The 18164-nt window shown below is 41.1% G+C and overlaps 1 protein-coding gene across 1 annotated transcript in view; it reads left to right on the forward strand.

The window, feature by feature from the left end:
- Positions 1158–18164, forward strand: part of SNX6 (sorting nexin 6) — a 48774-nt gene continuing 31767 nt past the window's right edge. Inside the window, 5 exon segments of the mRNA NM_001244216.1 lie at positions 1158–1203; positions 1359–1406; positions 13267–13371; positions 14016–14126; positions 16228–16349. Of these exon segments, the coding sequence (NP_001231145.1) occupies positions 1198–1203; positions 1359–1406; positions 13267–13371; positions 14016–14126; positions 16228–16349 (392 nt within the window). The 5' untranslated portion in view covers positions 1158–1197.

An 18164-nucleotide genomic window follows, 5' to 3' on the forward strand; every position in this document is an offset into this window, starting at 1 on the left:
AACGAATCCGACTAGGAACCATGAGGTTGCGGGTTCGGTCCCTGCACTTGCTCAGTGGGTTAAGGATCTGGAAATGCCATGAGCTGTGGTGTAGGTTGCAGACTCAGCTAGGATCCCGCGTTACTGTGGCTCTGGCGTAGGGCGGCATCTACAGCTCTGATTAGACCCCTAGCCTGGGAACCTCCATATGCCCTGGGAGCGGCCCTGGAAAAGGCCAAAAGACCAAAAAAAAGGGGGGGGGCGGGGACAGACAGATGCTGAGGTTAATTGTTGTGGAAAAGGATTAGGAGGAGGAACAGACCAATTTAAGAGATAACAGCAGATCATCAGTCATAGTCATAATAGGATTTGGTTACTAATGGTGTGATCAGTGAAGGAGAGGAAGGAAGAACTTGAATGGGACTTTTGAGGTTTCTGGCCTGAAGATGCTAATGCCATTAACTGAATGGAGGTACAGGATTGCTTGCGTGTGCGTGTGTGTGCCCACGCGCGCAAGCTCGAAAGTGTACCAGAAGTACGCAGGGGATAAGAACTGATTTTGTCTTGTCTTAAGGGCTGTGGACACCTGTGTGGTGCTGTAAAGCACGACAGTAAGAGGAGTCTGGGCACATTTCTTGGCATAAAGGAAAGCATACTCTTGTAATGAGAACGGCTCATTTTTATAGTGCTCAGCCATTAGCGCCCCAAACCCTGAGATAGTTATTACCACGCCAACAGTAAAAGCTTGAATACAACCCCTAACTGATGACTGTGTGAAGGGCCTTGGTTCCCACAACTTCTACAGGCAAAATATTAATTGTGATTAATTATCCTGTGGCACCATACAAAGACTAGATGATGTATTGTGGCTTCCAGAAGGCGCTTGTTGGCTTTCTTGCTGCAGCCCTCAGGGAAAGGGAACTGGACAGCTCCCTGGGTGGCCTTTGGCCCTTCCAGGGTCATAGCCGCCGCGATGGGCTGTCCTCACCCACGAGAGTCTGGGTCTTCGGGCCCTCTCCATCTTAGGGGCTCGGACCTTGGGCGGAGGGCGGGGTCTTCCTTCTTCCGCACTCTCGGACCCTGGCATCTCTGGGTCGGGGCGGGCGGGGCGGGGCGGGGCTGATCCGAGGCCCCGCCCCTCCCCCCACTCGCTGCCGCCGGCTCCCTCCGGCCCGCGGTGCCGTGCGCGCCTGCGCTGGCTGTCGCTTCGGAGCAGCCATGATGGTGGGTGTTCGGCGGCGCCGAGCTCCGGGCGCGCGGTGGGGGTGGCGGGCTCGGGGAGGGCTCGGGGGCCGCGCTGGCCTGGCACTAATGTCTCCCTTTGTATCTCCCCTACTCCATACTCTTCCCTGGCACGCCGGGCCCTGCTGCCCCCGCAGGAAGGCCTGGACGACGGCCCCGACTTCCTCTCCGACGAGGACCGCGGAGTAAGTTCTGCCTCCTCGCTCGCGGGAACCTCCCTCCCGCGCCTTGGCTCTGGGGTGTGGTACTGCGGAGGGTAGGGGGCCAGGCCGCTAGGCACCCCCTCCCCGCTGGGCTCCTTTCGGTTTCCTTGCCTTCCCGCGCCCCGCCCTCCTGCAGCCTTTCCTCCCTCTGGGCAGTTCGGTTCTGATTTCCCCGGGACCCGCGGCCTGTCTAGTGCCCAGCTTCGGCTTGGACCTGCGGGTGGACCTCCTCCCCCGCCGCGGTCGGTGTGCAGGTGGGGAAGTGGAGACAGAAGCTGGAGCTGCACCCTTCCACCTCTCCTGCCAGGTTGGGGGCTATAAGAACCCATTGTCAGACCTTCCTGCCGGTACCCCTTCATTTCCCCTCGTAGACCTCTCGAACTCGCCCCCGCCCACCCTTCTCTCTCTCTCTCTCTCTCTCTCTAAAACGTTGTAGTATAGGCTCGTTCCCTTGTGCAAGGGATTTTACAGTCGCTGAATCTTAACTTTTCTCCAGTATGCTACTAGATTTTGCAAAGTGCTGGTAGCCCACAGTACCTTTACTTTTCTTAATGGTCAAAAAATACATCTTTTGCAGAGCTCCCTTAGTGGTGGTTTGAGGCAAATTGCATTTCACTTCAGAAAGGACTTTCTGGGCTCTGATTCCTCCTCCCCCACTCTCTTCCCCCAATTTATCTTGACCGAAGGGTGGTAATCTGTATAGTGCCTTGCACAAGTGAGCACTTGAAAAATACTGATATATGATGATTGCCGCTCAGCAGGGTTCCGTGGTTCCGTCACATTTAAACAGCCTGCACTTTAGTTTTCTGTTTTGCCTTTTGCTTGTTGATCTTAATGTTTCAGACACTTCCATTAGTTGATTTTTGGCAGGTGAGAAAATACTCTTATAGAATGTTACTATTTCTTGTTGGTATGAAAGCATCGCATAGGATTTCTGATTACTTCTAAAAATTTTAGGTTGTAATTAATTTTATTTATTTTTAATTTTTTATCTTTTTGTCTTTTAGGGCCGCAGCTGCAGTATATGGAGGTTCCCAGGCTAGGAGTCAGATACAAGCCACAGCCACCAACCTACACCACAGCCATAGTAACTCGGGATCCGAGCCGCGTCTGCAACCTATACCACAGCTCATGGCAACTGGCAACACTGGATCCTTAACCCACTGAATGATGCCAGGGATTGAACCTATGTCCTCATGGATGCTAGTTGGGTTCCCTAACCACTGAGCCATGACAGGATCTCTGGTTGTAATGAATTTTAAGGGAATGTTTGTGTGTGAATGTGTATATATATCATCTAGGATAAGATAATGGAGTTAGATGTAACAATATAAATTGTATTCTGGATTTTAAAATAGGAATAACCAGCAGAGTTCTCAGTGAAATGAGAATTGATTATAGCACAAACTGATTTTTCTAAACGTGAAGAATATGGCCTTCTTTCCTTCCTTCCACTCCGACCCGCCCCATGGCATGTGGAAGTTCCCAGGCCAGGAATCAAACCGGAGCTGCTGCAGGGACACCAGATCCTTAACCCACTTTGCCACAAGGGAACTCCTTTATTTAGATAACAACTTTGTGTCTTATTTTTGTGGTCTACCAGTAGAAGTAAACAGGATTTGCTTATAAAATCTGACTCATTTGAGTATTTTTGTTGATGTGAAAAATAGAGTATTTTGGGGTGAATATTTGTGTTCTAGGCTTGATGCCTTTATTGAGGTTTGCTTATGGAACTGGAACCACTTAAGTAATGTGTCCAAAAACTTTTTTTCATGTATTACAAAATTAAAGGGAAAGAGACAAAGAGCATGCCTGACCAGGAGGTTCTTTTCTTTCTTTTTATTTATATATTTTTTTGCTTCTTAGAGCTGCACTTGAGGCATGTGGAAATTCCCAGGATAGAGGTTGAATTGGAGCTGCAGCTGCCAGCCTACACCACAGCAACATGGGATCCAAACTGTGTCTACAACCTACATCAGAGCTCATGGCAATGCCGGATACTTAACCCACAGAGTGAGGCCAAGGATCTAACTTCCATCATCATGGATACTAGTCAGGTTCATAACCTGCTGAGCCACAACGGGAACTACCAAAAGGTTCTTATAGAGTCTTGTAGGTGAAAATTTTAATATGGAAATTGAAAAAAACATTACCATAAATTTGTTTTTTTTCACATTACCATAGATTTGAAAGCATTTAGAATGTTAAGATGAATGTATATACTTGTCCAGTTTTTCCTTGTTTTTGTCCTGTAGAACTAAACGAATCATGTTAATAATCACAGCTGGGCATGTGTTAAGTGCTATAAAAGCATTGTTTCATTATATCCTCTTGTCATCCATGTGAGGCTTTTAGTATCCCCATTTTACAGATGAGAAATCTGAACCTCGGAAACTAAGTAAGTAGACTGAAGGCACCCAGCCAATGAATGGAAGAGGTGGACTTTAACCATGTTTCTGACATCAAAGCCAGTCACATGTTTCCAAAGTTGCCTTGAAACACTTGCATCAGAATCACCTGAGGTGAAGTCTTCTCATGGCTCTCAAGGTTAAGGATCCAGGATTGTTACTGCTGTGATTCAGGTTTGATTCCTGGCCCAGGAACTTTTGCATGCCTTGGTGTGACCAGAAAGAGAAAAAAAAATAAAAAGAATCACTTGGGGTGTTTGAAAAACCACAGTCAAAAGTTTCTAGGTCTGTGCCCAAGTGAGTCAATCTTTTGAGGTAGGAAGGACAGATAACTATTTTTTAACCAACAGGAAGATTCTTTTGTGCACTGAAGTTTGATTATGGCTATACAAAGTTATCGTATTTCCTCACTTCAGGAAAAGAAATTTGAAGCCTGTTTAAATCTCCTTATATTTGTCCTGATAGGAATTGGTTGCCATAAATAGATTAGAACTTTTAGGTATTGCAGTTTTAGTTTAGATTACCTTGTTCAGCCATTTAACAAAATCTGGATAGAGAAAAAGCATAAAGCACATATCTGATACATATGCAGAGGGGACATCACAGAATCAAAAAAAGTAATGCAGGAGTTCCCTGGTAGCCTATTGGTAAAGGATTCAGCATTGTCACTACTGTGGATTGGGTTTGATCCCTCGCCTGGGAACTTCTGCATGCTGCTGAAGAAGGCCATGTCTATAAAAATAGTAATTCAGGCAATTCATTCAAAGCAGCACGTAAGCAAAATTAAAGTCAGTATTTTTAAATTCATTTTAAGCAACCTTCAAATTTTCATTATGATATTTGGAACAGAAGGGAATTTACAGCCTTAAGAAATAGCTGTTTGGAGTTCCTGCTGTGGTGCAGTGGGTTAAGAATTGGGTCCAAGTAAGTCTGCAGCAGCTCGGGTCACTGCAGAAGTACAGTTCGTGTCCCTGCTCAGCTCAGTGGGTTAAAAGATCCAGCATTGCTGTAGCTGTGGCATAGGTCACAGCTGTGGCTCAGGTTCAATCCCTGACCTGGAGAACTTCCATATGCCTTGGGTGGAGGTTGGGGAAGGGATTACCGTTTTGTGAGAAACCAAAAAAGCAGATTTATAATACCAATATTGAAAACAGTTGGCTGCTTTTTGATCTCCAGTCACACCTCTACATAATAGGGTATTTTTTTTCCCAAATGAAGGACAGTGACATTTTATTTAGTGAACAAATGAGCCCTTTGAAGTGGACACATTTTGCATTGATGTGCTTATTAGATAATAACAGTAGGTGCCAGCATCATGGCCTAATTGATTGTAGCATTTGATTTGAATTCTAAATAATTTGTTTATTGTTTTCAGAATAACTTCAGGTGAAGTAACTACACCTCTTCTGGACTCCTAGCCTTGTTCTTCCCTCTGTATTCCTTTTTTTTGTTAATATCATCATTTTCCAGTCATGCAGGCAAGAAACCTCTGAATCACATCATTCATCCCCATACCAGAACAGTCACTGAGGCCAGATAATTTCATTTCAGAAATAATGTTTAGCCTGTCTTTCATTTACATGGCTGCAATTAAGGTCCCTGCTATCTTGCCTGGATTGTAGCAGCACCTGTCATTGGTCTCTGTGTCGTCTTTCTACTTTCCAGTCCAGACTTCACATTACTTCAAGATACCTAACTAAATGATTAAATCATGTGGCGCCACTAGTCACAGGACTTACTTGGACCCAGTTCTTTTTGCAGCAAGATCCAGTCTCCTTAGGCTAGCATTGAAGACTTTCGTAACTCTGGCTGGCTTCATTTCTCAAGATGCATCTCCACCCCCCAATACACACAAACACACACAAACTAAAGGCATACTCATCCAATCTACTTGTCATTGCCAAGGCACTTCTGCACTTTAAAGTCTGCTTTATACATGCTTTTCAGTGCTGTAGACTTCCCCCCACCACCACCTTTTTGTTTCACGTGAAATTTGACATAATCTTTTAAGATTTGGCTGAGATGTTTGTTTTTTCTTGTGTGCTTACACAGCATTTAGCTTGAACACATTTCACATTTATTGATAGTTATTTCAGATAAAAATGTGACATAGATTTTGTTGGCAAAGGATAAAGATAAGATGATGGAATTTCCGTCATGGCTCAGCGGAAATGAATCTGACTAGGAACCGTGAGGTTGCGGGTTCAATCCCTGGCCTCATTCAGTGGGTTAAGGTTCTGGCGTTGCTGTGAGCTGTGGTATAGGTCGCAGGCACGGCTTGGATCTCAGTTTCTGTGGATGTGGTATAGGCCACAGCTATAGCTCCAATTGGACCCCTAGCCTGGGAACTTCCATATCCATATGCCCACAAGTGTGGCCCTAAAAAGCAAAAAAAAAAGAGATGAATGTTGGCAGAGGAGGAAGAGAAAGTTCTTGCCCTGGGACACTGCTGTATAGTGAGGGATTTACAATAAAGTATCATGGGAGTGCAAAGGAGAATGAAGATAAGATAACCGAATATTGATAAAGCATTTACCGCCTGCCGGGACTTTTGATATATTAGTTCTCAAATCCCTTTGAAGTAACTGCTGCTGTTCCTACTTTGGGAAAGGAGATTGAGGTTCAGAGGGCGTAAATAACTTGCCCAAGTTCATACAGCTTATATAAGCTGGCTTCAGACTCAGGGATTCTAGGAGTTCCTGCTGTGGTGCAGCAGGTTAAGGATCCAGCATCTCTGTGGCAACTCAGGTTGCTGCTGAGGAGTAGGTTAGATCCCCAGCCTGGGAACTTTTATATGCCGTGGGTGCTGCCAAAAAAACCCCAAAACAAACTCAGGGACTCTAGCTATGGTCCTGAGTTATTAACCACTGTGCTGTTGTGCCTAAATGAGCCAAGCCTTAAATGTTCAGGAATTTGTAGGCTCCCAGGATCAGGGAAGACTTCCCAGCAAAGAGGCTAACACATGTAAGTCATTTGGTTCCACCTGGAGCATATCCTGGGAGCAGGGGTAAATATGGGTAGTACAGATAGAGTGCATAGTGATAAAGTCTGAGGGATCTTAAGCTGGGAGGGATATATGCCCAGGTGACCATAGCTTTGTAGATGAGTGATATGGAAGGTGGATTTCTTCTTCCTTATAGAAAGCAAAGAAACCAGTTAACAGTCTGTGGCAGCAGTCCAGGTGAGAAATGTTGAAAGTAGAACTGAGGTAGTGGAAGAGAGGCTGAAGGAGGGGATGTACCAAAGAGGTATTGAGCAGATAGAGTGGGCAGGACATAATGACTGAATAAATGCATGGGCTAGGAGAGGAGGAGGAGAAGCTAAGGAGTACAGGAGAAAAAAAGCAGTTTTAGAAGGTAGATTATAAGTTTGGTTTTCAGATCTGCTGGATTTGAAGTGTCTGTGAAATGTCTGATCTCTTCCCTGCCAGACTAGAAAGTAAGATCTGAAAGGGTGAAAATCATGTCTTTTCATTGCTCTATTGCTAGCATCTCAGACAGTGGCTGGCATGTCAAAGGCACTCAGCTGTTTAATAAGTAAATACATCCAAGTGGGTATGTCCAGTGGGCAACTTGAAATTATTATTGGGAACTTAGAGTGAGATGCATGGGTCAAGGCATACATTTAGGAATTCTTAGTTGAAAATGGCTGAGATTGCCAAAGCTATATAGTGCCCAGAGGAAGAAATGGGCTAGTTGATGGAGCTGGGATGGGTAGGAAGAGAATAAGAGGGGTCCCCAAAAGTCAAGAGAGTTTTCAGGAAATGGCAGAATGATCAAGGAGGCAAAATTGAATTTAGAAATTAGGTCCTCACTATGTAGAGGTTTTGCGAGAGCAGGCCTAATTTGACTAGGAGAGCAGTGTGTGAGCAGGTCCTAGAGCGGACAGGGAAATTACGTGCTCAGGTAGCTAGAGAAGTTGATGAGTCCAGATCTGTTTGTAAAAAGGTTTATTGACGGGTCTGAGGGAAAAACAACTGCTAATGTTTATTCCTTGTTTGTGTGGGAGGCAAGATCGCTTGTTGAGGGTAGGGGTGCAAATGTGGTGGTGGCTTGAGATAGTAAAGGTTTGCACTGGTTGCTAAGGGAATCAGAACGGGAGCTGAGCAGATCGGTGCAGGACTATTGAGTGGTTTTAAGAGTCTAATGCAGTTTGCAGACCAATAATTTGTAGTGGACAAGTACAAACAATTGTGACTTTTCTCTAGCCACACTTGACTCAAGCAAAGAAAGTAGGAGTTCCCATCATGGCACAGCGGAAACAATACAACTAGGAACCATGAGGTTGCAGGTTTGATCCCTGGCTTTGCTCAACCCGTTAAGGATTCAGCATTGCCATGAGCTGTGGTGTAGGCCGGCAGCTGTAGCTCCAATTTGACCCCTAGCCTGGGAACCTCCATATACCATGGGTGGGGCCCTAAAAAGAAGAAAAAAAAAAAAAAAGGCAAAGAAAGTGAATGATTCAGCTGATCCTACGTGTAGGAATTTGTGAGTTAGGTATGGCAAGCAGTGGGAGTTGACAAGACCAGAAAGGAAGGCATTGGAGTGACATCGTGTGGCTCTGGTAACGTTGTACTGTTTCTGGTATGGTAGAGGAAATCTGGTTGCAAATGATAGAAGGTATATGTATAATGGGAGTTCCCATCGTGGCTCAGTGGTTAATGAATCCGACTAGGAACCATGAGGTTGCGGGTTCAATCCCTGGCCTTGCTCATCGGGTTAAGGATCTGGTGTTGCCGTGAGCTGTGGTGGAGGTTGCAGACGCGGCTTGGATCCCGTGTTGCTGTGGCTCTGGAGTAGGCCAGTGGCTACAGCTCCGATTCGACCCCTAGCCTGGGAACCTCCATGTGCCGTGGGAGCAGCCCAAGAAATGGCAAAAAGACAAAGAAAAAAAGTATATGTATAATGAACCATTGATTTGACTGCTGGATATAAAGGTGTACAGTAATAATAGAAATAATGTATTATGGGACTTCTGGAATCATAACTGGGCTGAGAGTAAATAGATTTAAATTTTAGCCTGAATTAGTGAACTTAGCAGAATTTACTTCTGTCTGTCATGGAGTTTTTCACTGATTGTACTCTAATTACCTAAAAATAGTTTCTTAATCCAGTTATGGTTCCTACCTTTCTTTCTACTCTTCCCTTCTTTCCATTCAATAAATATTTGTTGACACAAACCAAACAGAAACCCATGTTTTCCTGGGACTGACATTCTAGTAAGGATCATTAAAAAACAAAATAAAATTTAGTAAGTGGTGAACAAGTCCTATGGGGAAAAATGAGGGAAGGAATAGGGATTGTTTGGAGGTGGTAGAGGATTGAGCCAATTTTAGATAGGGTGGTTGGGAAAGGCCTTCCTAAGAAGGTGACATCTCAGTAAAGACTAGAAGGAAATGAGGGAATGAGCCATACAGATGGGTATCTGTGGACAGAGAGCGAGGAAGTGCAAGACTCCTGAGGTGGCCACATCCCAGCAAGTTCAAGGAGCACTTGGAGGGCTGTGTTGAGCCAAAGGAGTAGGGCTGGAGGCCACTGTAAGGATGTGCTTTTCTCCAAATGGGAATCCCTTAGGTTTGAGCAGAAGAAGGATTTCTAATTTAATGGGATCATTCTTCTGGTGGCTCTGTAAGGAATATAGACTAAGGGAAAAGGGCAGAAGCAAGAGACCAGTTGGGAAGCTATTGTCATGATCAGTTACCTTCCTTTTTCCTTTCTCCCTCATTCATCCTCTATCCCTGTCCCTGTCCCTGTATTTTCTGGCAAAAGATAACTAATTTTTCAGGAGTGTCTTAAGGTAGATACTTGAATGTGTAAACACATCAGTGTACTAAACTAGTAGTGAATATCTTTACTGAGTAATTACATGTGAAGAACTAATTATCAATAGGAGGGCCATGACTTTTTTTTTTTTTTTTTTCTTTTTGGCCGCACTCACAGCATACAGAAGTTCCTGGCAGGGAACAGCAGGGATAGAACCAGAGCCACACCAGTGACAGCCCTGGATTCTTAAAATGCTGAGCCATGAGGGAACTCCAGTAGGGCAGTGTCTTTAAGTTATTTTTTTAAGGCTGTTGTATTTGTGTTACTTAAGCCATTTTTCTGCCTGGTCTCTCTCTTGACCATGACACAACCTAGTCAGTCTCTGACAAAGGAAAATACAAAGTTTATCAGACAGGTAAGGATTAAACCAGTGAATGTAGTCAAATTAGAATTTCCTCAAACTGACCTCTCTAGTTGCAGAAAGTTAACTAAATGTTATACAGTCACAAGTTGTTTGCTTCAACACTTTCTGTTAATAAAAACTCTGAAAACTAGGAGTTTCCATCATGGCTCAGCAGTTAATGAACCTGACTGGCATCCATGAGGACTCGGGTTCAATCCCTGGCCTTGCTCAGTGGGTTAAGGATCTGGCATTGCCATGAGCTGTGGTGTAGGTCGCAGACATGGCTTGGATCCCACGTTACTGTGGCTGTGACATAGGCTGGCAGCTACAGCTTGGATCTGACTCCTAGCCTGGCAACCTCCGTATGCCACGGGTGTGGTACTAAAAAGAAAAAAAAAAAAAAAAACCTCTGAAAACTATTGACTTTTCTTTAAGAAAGAAGAAAATCCACCTGGAAAACCTGTGTATATTTTATATAATTAACATTTAAATTTACAGTATGATATTTTCTTAGATCTAAGGTGCAATTGATTAGAAGACATTTTCTTTTATATAACACCAGGAGAGAAAAAAATACCACCAGTTAAACTAATTTATCATCAATTGTGAGGCATCCCTATTCGAGATCCATAAAAATATGGAAAACATGCATCTGGAATTGATGAAACATGACAGCAGATTAGCTTTAAGTGAAAATTTTTTATTCATGTGGGGGATGATTTTTTTTGGCCGGCAAGCCCTTATATTTGTGAAAAAAAATCTTTACTATCAAACAAAATCCTTCTCCATAGGCTCAGAAAATGGAAAAAAATTATTTGTGGTATGTGTGTATAGAGGCTGACCATGGGAACATGCAATATCAAAATGAACACTAGCTGATATTTAGCTGAACTGATTATGAAATTTAAATTAAAGGAGTCAGAATCTTATCAGCATTTTGCAGTAACCACGTTTGTGATTCATGCACATTTTTCTGAGCTCAATTCTGGAACTCAGCTGTTCAAAGAATGAAAAAGACAAATGGTAAACGAGTTAATAGCTGTTAAGATAGTAAATGAATGGATACATGCTTTAATAATGCATATAAGAGGACAGCAGTTCCTATCGTGGCACAGCAGAAATGAATTTGACTAGGAACCATGATGTTGCAGCTTTGATCCCTGGCTTCACTCAGTGGGTTAAGGATCTGGCGTTGCCATGAGCTGTGGTGTAGGTTGCAGACACAGCTCAGATACTGCATTGCTGTGGCTGTGGCGTAGGCCAGCAGCTGCAGCTAAAATTCAACCTCTAGCCTGGGAACTTCCATATGCTACAGGTGCAGCCCTAAAAAAAATGTGTGTGTGTATATATATGTACACACACATACATGTATATATCACAGGATTTCTGTTTAAAGAAAGTTTACTTCTTTTGGAGTTCCCATCGTGGTGCAGTGGTTAACGAATCCGACTAGGAACCATGAGGTTGCGGGTTCCATCCCTGCCCTTGCTCAGTGGGTTAAGGATCCGGTGTTGCCGTGAGCTGTGGTGTAAGTTGCAGATGTGGCTTGGATCCCATGTTGCTGTGGCTGTGGTGTAGGCCGGTTGCTACAGCTCCGATTGGACCCCTAGCCTGGGAATCTCCATATGCTGCGGGTGCGGCCCTATAAAGCAAAAAAAAAAAAAAAAAGAAAAGAAAAAATTTACTTTTTTCGTATTTATAAAAGTAATACATGCATATTGTAGGAAGTAGAGAGAAAAAATATATAAAGAAGAAAATCCACTGCAGTTCACATTTTGTATTTCCTATAAACCTTTTATGTATGCACTTTTTAAAAATACAATTGTAATCATCGAGTATAAACAGTATAGCTTCCAGCATTTTTTCCCATTTACATTGTAATTGAAATTTGAAATGCTAATGACTAGGTGAGATTCCAAAGTCAGTCTTGGGTTTTACAGCTTAGAATATTTGAAACAGGGTAGTTATTTAGACTTTAAATATTTCATATTTTTGCAGCTGGCTAAGAATTTATCTTTTAGTGTATTTGCTTTTGTAAGTCTCCAAATTACCCAAAAATGTGAGAATATGTGTGTAAAGAGAAAGAAAAGTGGATGGAATTTAAGAACTATAAGTAGAATTATGAGTTGAATTGTGGAAAAAGTGGAAAGTCATCTCATAGATGAGTAAATGGAAGGACTAAATAGAGAATGTCTCCAGTTATTCTAATGTATTTAAGCTGTGGAGTAAGTTTTAATTCAATCACAGGAGTTAGTTATTGAGTATTTATTATATGTTAATATTTTTCTTAGCAGTTTGCACATAAGTAATTCATATATGTAATATATTTAACTATAATTAATAGTTTTATTTTATGTTCCTGAATTAAAATAAGCAACAGAGGTAAAATGATTGGCCAGTATTTTTTTTATTGTTTTTCTTTTCTTTTCTTTGTCTTTTTAGGGCTGTATCCGCGGCTTATGGAAGTTCCCATGCTAGGGGTGGAATCAGAGCTACAGCTGCTGGCCTATACTACAGCCACAGTAACATCAGATTCAAGCTGGGTCTGTGACCTACACCACAGTTTATGGGAACACCAGATCCTTAACCCACGGAGCGAGGCCAGGGATCGAACCCACATCCTCATGGATATGAGTCTGGCTCATTACTGCTGGGTCATGATGGGAACTCCCTATTTTTCTTGTTCTTAAAGGTGGATACATTCCTTAATTTATGAACCATTTGAAATGTTAAAGGACCACCTTCTTGAAAAATGGTTTACTTTTTTTTTTTTTTTTTCGTCTTTTTTTTGCTGTTTCTTGGGCCGCTCCCGCGGCATATGGAGGTTCCCAGACTAGGGGTCGAATCGGAGCTGTAGCCACCAGCCTACGCCAGAGCCACAGCATCGCGGGATCCGAGCCACGTCTGCAACCTACACCACAACTCATGGCAATGCCGGATCCTCAACCCACTGAGCAAGGGCAGGGATCGAACCCGCAACCTCATGGTTCCTAGTCGGATTCGTTAACCACTGTGCCACGACGGGAACTCCTGGTTTACTTTTTGAGTGAAACTGTAATGAATCATGTCTAGTGCATTGACACACAGGAAGATAATAACATACCCAAAACACTTCCCCTCAAAATATATATATGTGAATTAAATGAACTTGAGTACCTTTTTTAGATTTAGGATTCTTTTATCTTTGCATTGTCTTATCGTCTGGGAGAAGAATGATATTCTATAAAAGCTTACAGAATTGACATTGAGGTATTGTTTTCTTTTTCTAGCTTAAAGCAATAAATGTAGATCTTCAAAGTGATGCTGCACTGCAGGTGGACATTTCTGATGCTCTCAGTGAGAGAGATAAAGTAAAATTCACTGTTCACACAAAGGTACTGGTACTTGTATTATTTTAGGTGTTTATCGTGCTAATGTTACACATGTTATAATACATTGACTAGAGTTTTGGTTGTGAATGTAATTAGAAATTGTATTTTTATAATTTACTCCTGTTGTTTTAACAAAAAGTTTTAGGGAGATGTACTTTTTAAAGATTAACATTGGAGAATTAATCATGGAACTAGACATAGTACAAATTTAATTTTCTTTATACTTTTAGTAGTATCTTTTACCGTTCTTGTTATATTCAGTGTTGTTGCATTCCTTCAGTTAAATTACTGTCTTGACAAATTATTTTCTTTTTAGATTTCAGTTCTCAGGCACATTTTCAGATTGTGATCCTTTGTTTGAATAGTTAGAGTTTGATATATTAATAGGATAACTTTAATAGTGGAAGTACAGTATAATAAGAGGCTGCCAGCTTATTTTCTCAAAGATCCCAGGATAATTTTGTCTGGGTGTCTCAGGGTTTTCATAATAGAGTTAAAAGCACTGTTAATCTTTCACATAAGACTATAATTTTTTTAAAAAGGTATAAAATGTTTATTAAAAAATAAAAATAAAGGTATAAAATGTTTATTAAAAGCTTTTTAGTGTAAACTTTGATTTTTATTTAGGAGAATCTCTGTTTTTTCAGAGTTCATTACCAAATTTTAAACAAAATGAGTTTTCTGTTGTTCGACAACATGAGGAATTTATCTGGCTTCATGATTCCTTCGTTGAAAATGAAGACTATGCAGGTTACATTGTAAGTGTTGAGATTCCATTTTAATCCCATTTTCTAGGAGTTTCTAAGAGACTTTATTATGTGTTGAAATCTTATTTAGCACTTTCATTGAACTGATGTTTTTTTAATTGCCAGTTACAAAACATAATTGGGTACCCACCTTTTATCCTGAGTTGTCTTGTTTGGGAGTGTGAGGCTCTGGATATGTTATGCTCCCTAATTTAAACTTAAATTCTTGCTCTTGATTATCATTGAAATGGGCTTGTCATAGGGGGTAACTGAGGGGGTGTTACAAATCATGCTGGTCCTGAACCCTTAGGTAGACAGGTATTTAGAGTTGGAGGGGCTCCTTAAGAGGTTATCAAATGTAAATATGCTCCAGGTATTGTGCTTCAGCTGTTAACCACACTCAGATTTCTGAAATTTAGTTTCATTTGATTTCCTTGAAATCATCCTAACCTGATTCCATCTTCATCCTTGTGGCCTCTCCTTCTCAGTCGTTTGCTTTTTCTTTCTCCAGCTGAAGAGTTTGGGGACAACTGGCAGTGCCTTTTTTTTTTTTTTTTTTTAAATTACCAGTTTATATAAAGGGTACAACTCAAGAACAGCCAAATGGAAGAAATGCCTAGGATAAGGTATTGGGTTTGGGGTGGAGGTGCCTGTTCAGTACTTTCTTGCCCTTCCCAGGCACACCACCTTCCATTTTCCCAACATATCAGTGTGTTTACCAGCCTGAAAGTGCCTTCTCTTTCCATCCTCTTTCTGCTTTTTTTCCCCTCATCTTGTTTGATGGCATTTTCACTACTTTTTCTTCCCATAGACTAAACACTCCTGAAAACAAGACCATGTCTTTGTGTGTGTGTGTGTGTCTTTTTAGGGCATGTGGAAGTTCCTAGGCTTGGGGTCGAATCGGGGTTGCAGCTGCTGGCCTATACCACAGCCCCAGCAACACCAGGTCCAAGCCTTGTCTGTGACCTATACCACAGCTCTCAGCAGGGCTGGATCCTTAACCCACGAGCAAGGCCAGGGATTGAACTCATATCCTCATGTTACTACCACAAGAGGAACTCCCTTTATTTTTCTTTTTAGGGCTGCAGCTGAAGAATATGGAAGTTCCTGGGCTAGGGGTTGGATTGGAGCTGCAGTCACAGCAACTTGGGATCTTAGCAGTATCTGTGACCTACGCCACAGCTTGTAGCAATGCTGGTTCCTTAACCCACTGAATGAGGCCATGGATCAAATCCACATCCTCACGAATACTATGTTGGGTTCTTAACCTGCTGAGCCGCAGCAGGCACTCCAAGACCATGTCTTATTTATCTTTTTATGCCTATTGTTCAGCATCACGCCTACCACATAGTAGATGCTGTGTGCAGGCATCAGTGAATGTGCTGATTTATCCTTGGTGCTTCTTATAGCTTTCCTTGATGTAATCCTTTTCTTCTAGTCATTATTTTAACTTTCCCCTGCTTACTTTTTTTCTTCTTACCTTACTTGCTCTCTTTCTTTTCCATCATTTTCCCTTAGTAGTTCTTACTTGTAAGCCCTTCTTCCTAAGATAAATTTTTTTCTTATATCCTTCCCTTGGATGATGCGTCTCTTCTAGATCTTATATTTTTATTTAAAGTAAGTGTTTACTTTCCTCCTTACTATGGGCAAATAGAATGAGGTTAGTCATTAGTCTGTGTCTGTGTCTTGTTCTCTTGTTTTTAAGTCAGTGCTTTCTGCCTCTGGTACACTCTAATCATACCGTTTGCATACTTCTGAAAAATAGTATGCATATTTGCTATACACATTCATTTAGTTTGTAGTCAGAGCTTCATGCACATATACATTTGAGGGCTCTGGGTTGTCACATAAGAATCTGCAGTCGAAAGTTTGGAGACCACTGTTCTAATACCAGAAAATAGTGCTCTGCTGTTTCTTCTTTGGTGTAAAGGAGCTCAAGGATCTTAATTTCTAGACTTAATTAAATTTTCTAACCTTAATTGGGATATTCTTCGTATCTAGTTCATTCAGGGTGTCTTTAGCTCTCCCACATGACCGTTTTTTATGGTGACACTAGTATAACTGCTACAGGAAATAAAGTAGTCTTTAAAACTAGTCATTTGTTCTGTTACAGATCCCTCCAGCCCCACCAAGACCTGATTTTGACGCTTCAAGGGAAAAACTGCAGAAGCTTGGAGAAGGAGAAGGGTCCATGACAAAAGAAGAATTCACAAAGATGAAACAGGAGCTGGAAGCGTATGTGATTTTTGTTGTTAATTGTGCTTGCTTTTAATGCCATTTTTTTTTCCCCTCTCTCTGTGATATCCCATTCTTTCAATCATCTCACCACAGTGCCCCTTTCTGGAAGATGCAGGTTTAAGCCATATAACCAGTGTTAGTGATCATGATCAGAGCCTACAGGAAAATTATAGAATAATTGTCTGTGTTGTAAAATTCTTTAAATTCACATTTTAAATAGACTCTGAAAATTGAAAACAGGATCCAAAAGAAAAATAATAGAAAGGGAAATAATGACTTTTTAAAGCACAATGGAAATCATTTTGTTTTTTATTTACAAGGCATTAGTCGTTACCAGTTTGGTTCTCTTTTTTCAATAAGTCCATACTACCAAGACTTCTGTTTCTCATAGAAGTGTGCACTGAGCAACTCTGAATATATTCTGCTTTCTTTTTCAAAAAAAAACTGTGCATGTGTTTAAGTAATTTTCCCCCTCTTTGCTCTGCCTTTGGCCTCTGGCTGAAGGGAAAAGAATAGGAGCAAAGTAATGAGACAATAGTTTTTTTAAATGTTTTTAATTAAATGATTATTAGCTTCATATATGCAGGGTGTATATATTAAGTCCTTTAAAATTAAAATAATTTCTATTTCATTTTTAATAAATTCTCTGAAAATCTTTCCCTTTTATTAAACATTTGAAATAATTTTTAATTTGTTGCATATTGTTTTTCTGTATTTCGAGAGTTATACAAGGAAATAACTTTCCTTGCATTATCATCACCTCCATCACTCTTTTTTTGGTCATATCTCCCCTTTGTGCATTTCCTTTTCTCCTCTTTCCACTGAATTTCAGTTTTTAAGCATATATTCGTACTACTGCTAGACTCCTTTTCAGAATGCTAAACTCTTGACAAGATAAATTAACAAAATAGATATCTTTGTTAAAGTGTAACGTGACAGATATTTTAAGAATTCTGTCAATACTGAGTGCAAGCAGTAGTCTTATAGCAGACAGAGAGATACTTCTATAGTTTATAAGACTAAAAACTGGAAATTAGCGGAGCACATTTATAATTGAAGAATCTGTGGTTTTCCAGTGGCCCTGATCATGATTCTTTTGTGGTCTGGTTAGGGGTTGGATAACAGAGAACCTTGGGTTTATTCTACTGCTACCTCCATCCTCTGCATCCTTCTTTTTTGTCTTCACTGAATGACTACCCTCACAGAGATCAAACTTCTCCCAACATTGGTCCTGCTGGTTTGCTGGTATGTAGAACTTAACCTCCTTGCACGTAGTTGAAGCAAGAATAATGGGCTTTTTTCTTGAGTGTGTGTTTTTTTCTTTCTTCCCAAACTGACATATATTACTATATGATCACTGTGATTCACTGGTGATATTAAAATATTTTAAACACAGTTCTTTGATATAGTGGCAAAAAAAATTTTAGTCTCTCCTTGGTGTGTTTCTTTCTTGTTTGCTTGGGTCATTAAATTAAAATAATTATTAATGTTGAAAATATGCTTACTGAGGTTTGGTTTTTGATTCTTTTAATATGAAGACGTTTAAAAGCAGTAGTTATCTCGAAATAGAGTCATTAAGATGGTGCAATATAATTTGTAGTATACTTTCTCTGGAGCTGAAAACAAACACCACTGTAGTTTTAACATCAACTTGCATAGGAAGAAAGGTTCATAAAATCTAAGAACATTAACATTTAAATATAGTAAATACTATTAACTAGCATGAAGTCTTTTCAGAGCTGGGTTTTATATATTTCATTAACAGTTCAACTAAAACCTTTGTTTACATGGATTTTGTCTTTGTATCTCTGA

This window comes from Sus scrofa, chromosome 7, assembly GCF_000003025.6.
Source record: "Sus scrofa isolate TJ Tabasco breed Duroc chromosome 7, Sscrofa11.1, whole genome shotgun sequence".
Lineage (NCBI taxonomy): Eukaryota > Metazoa > Chordata > Mammalia > Artiodactyla > Suidae > Sus > Sus scrofa.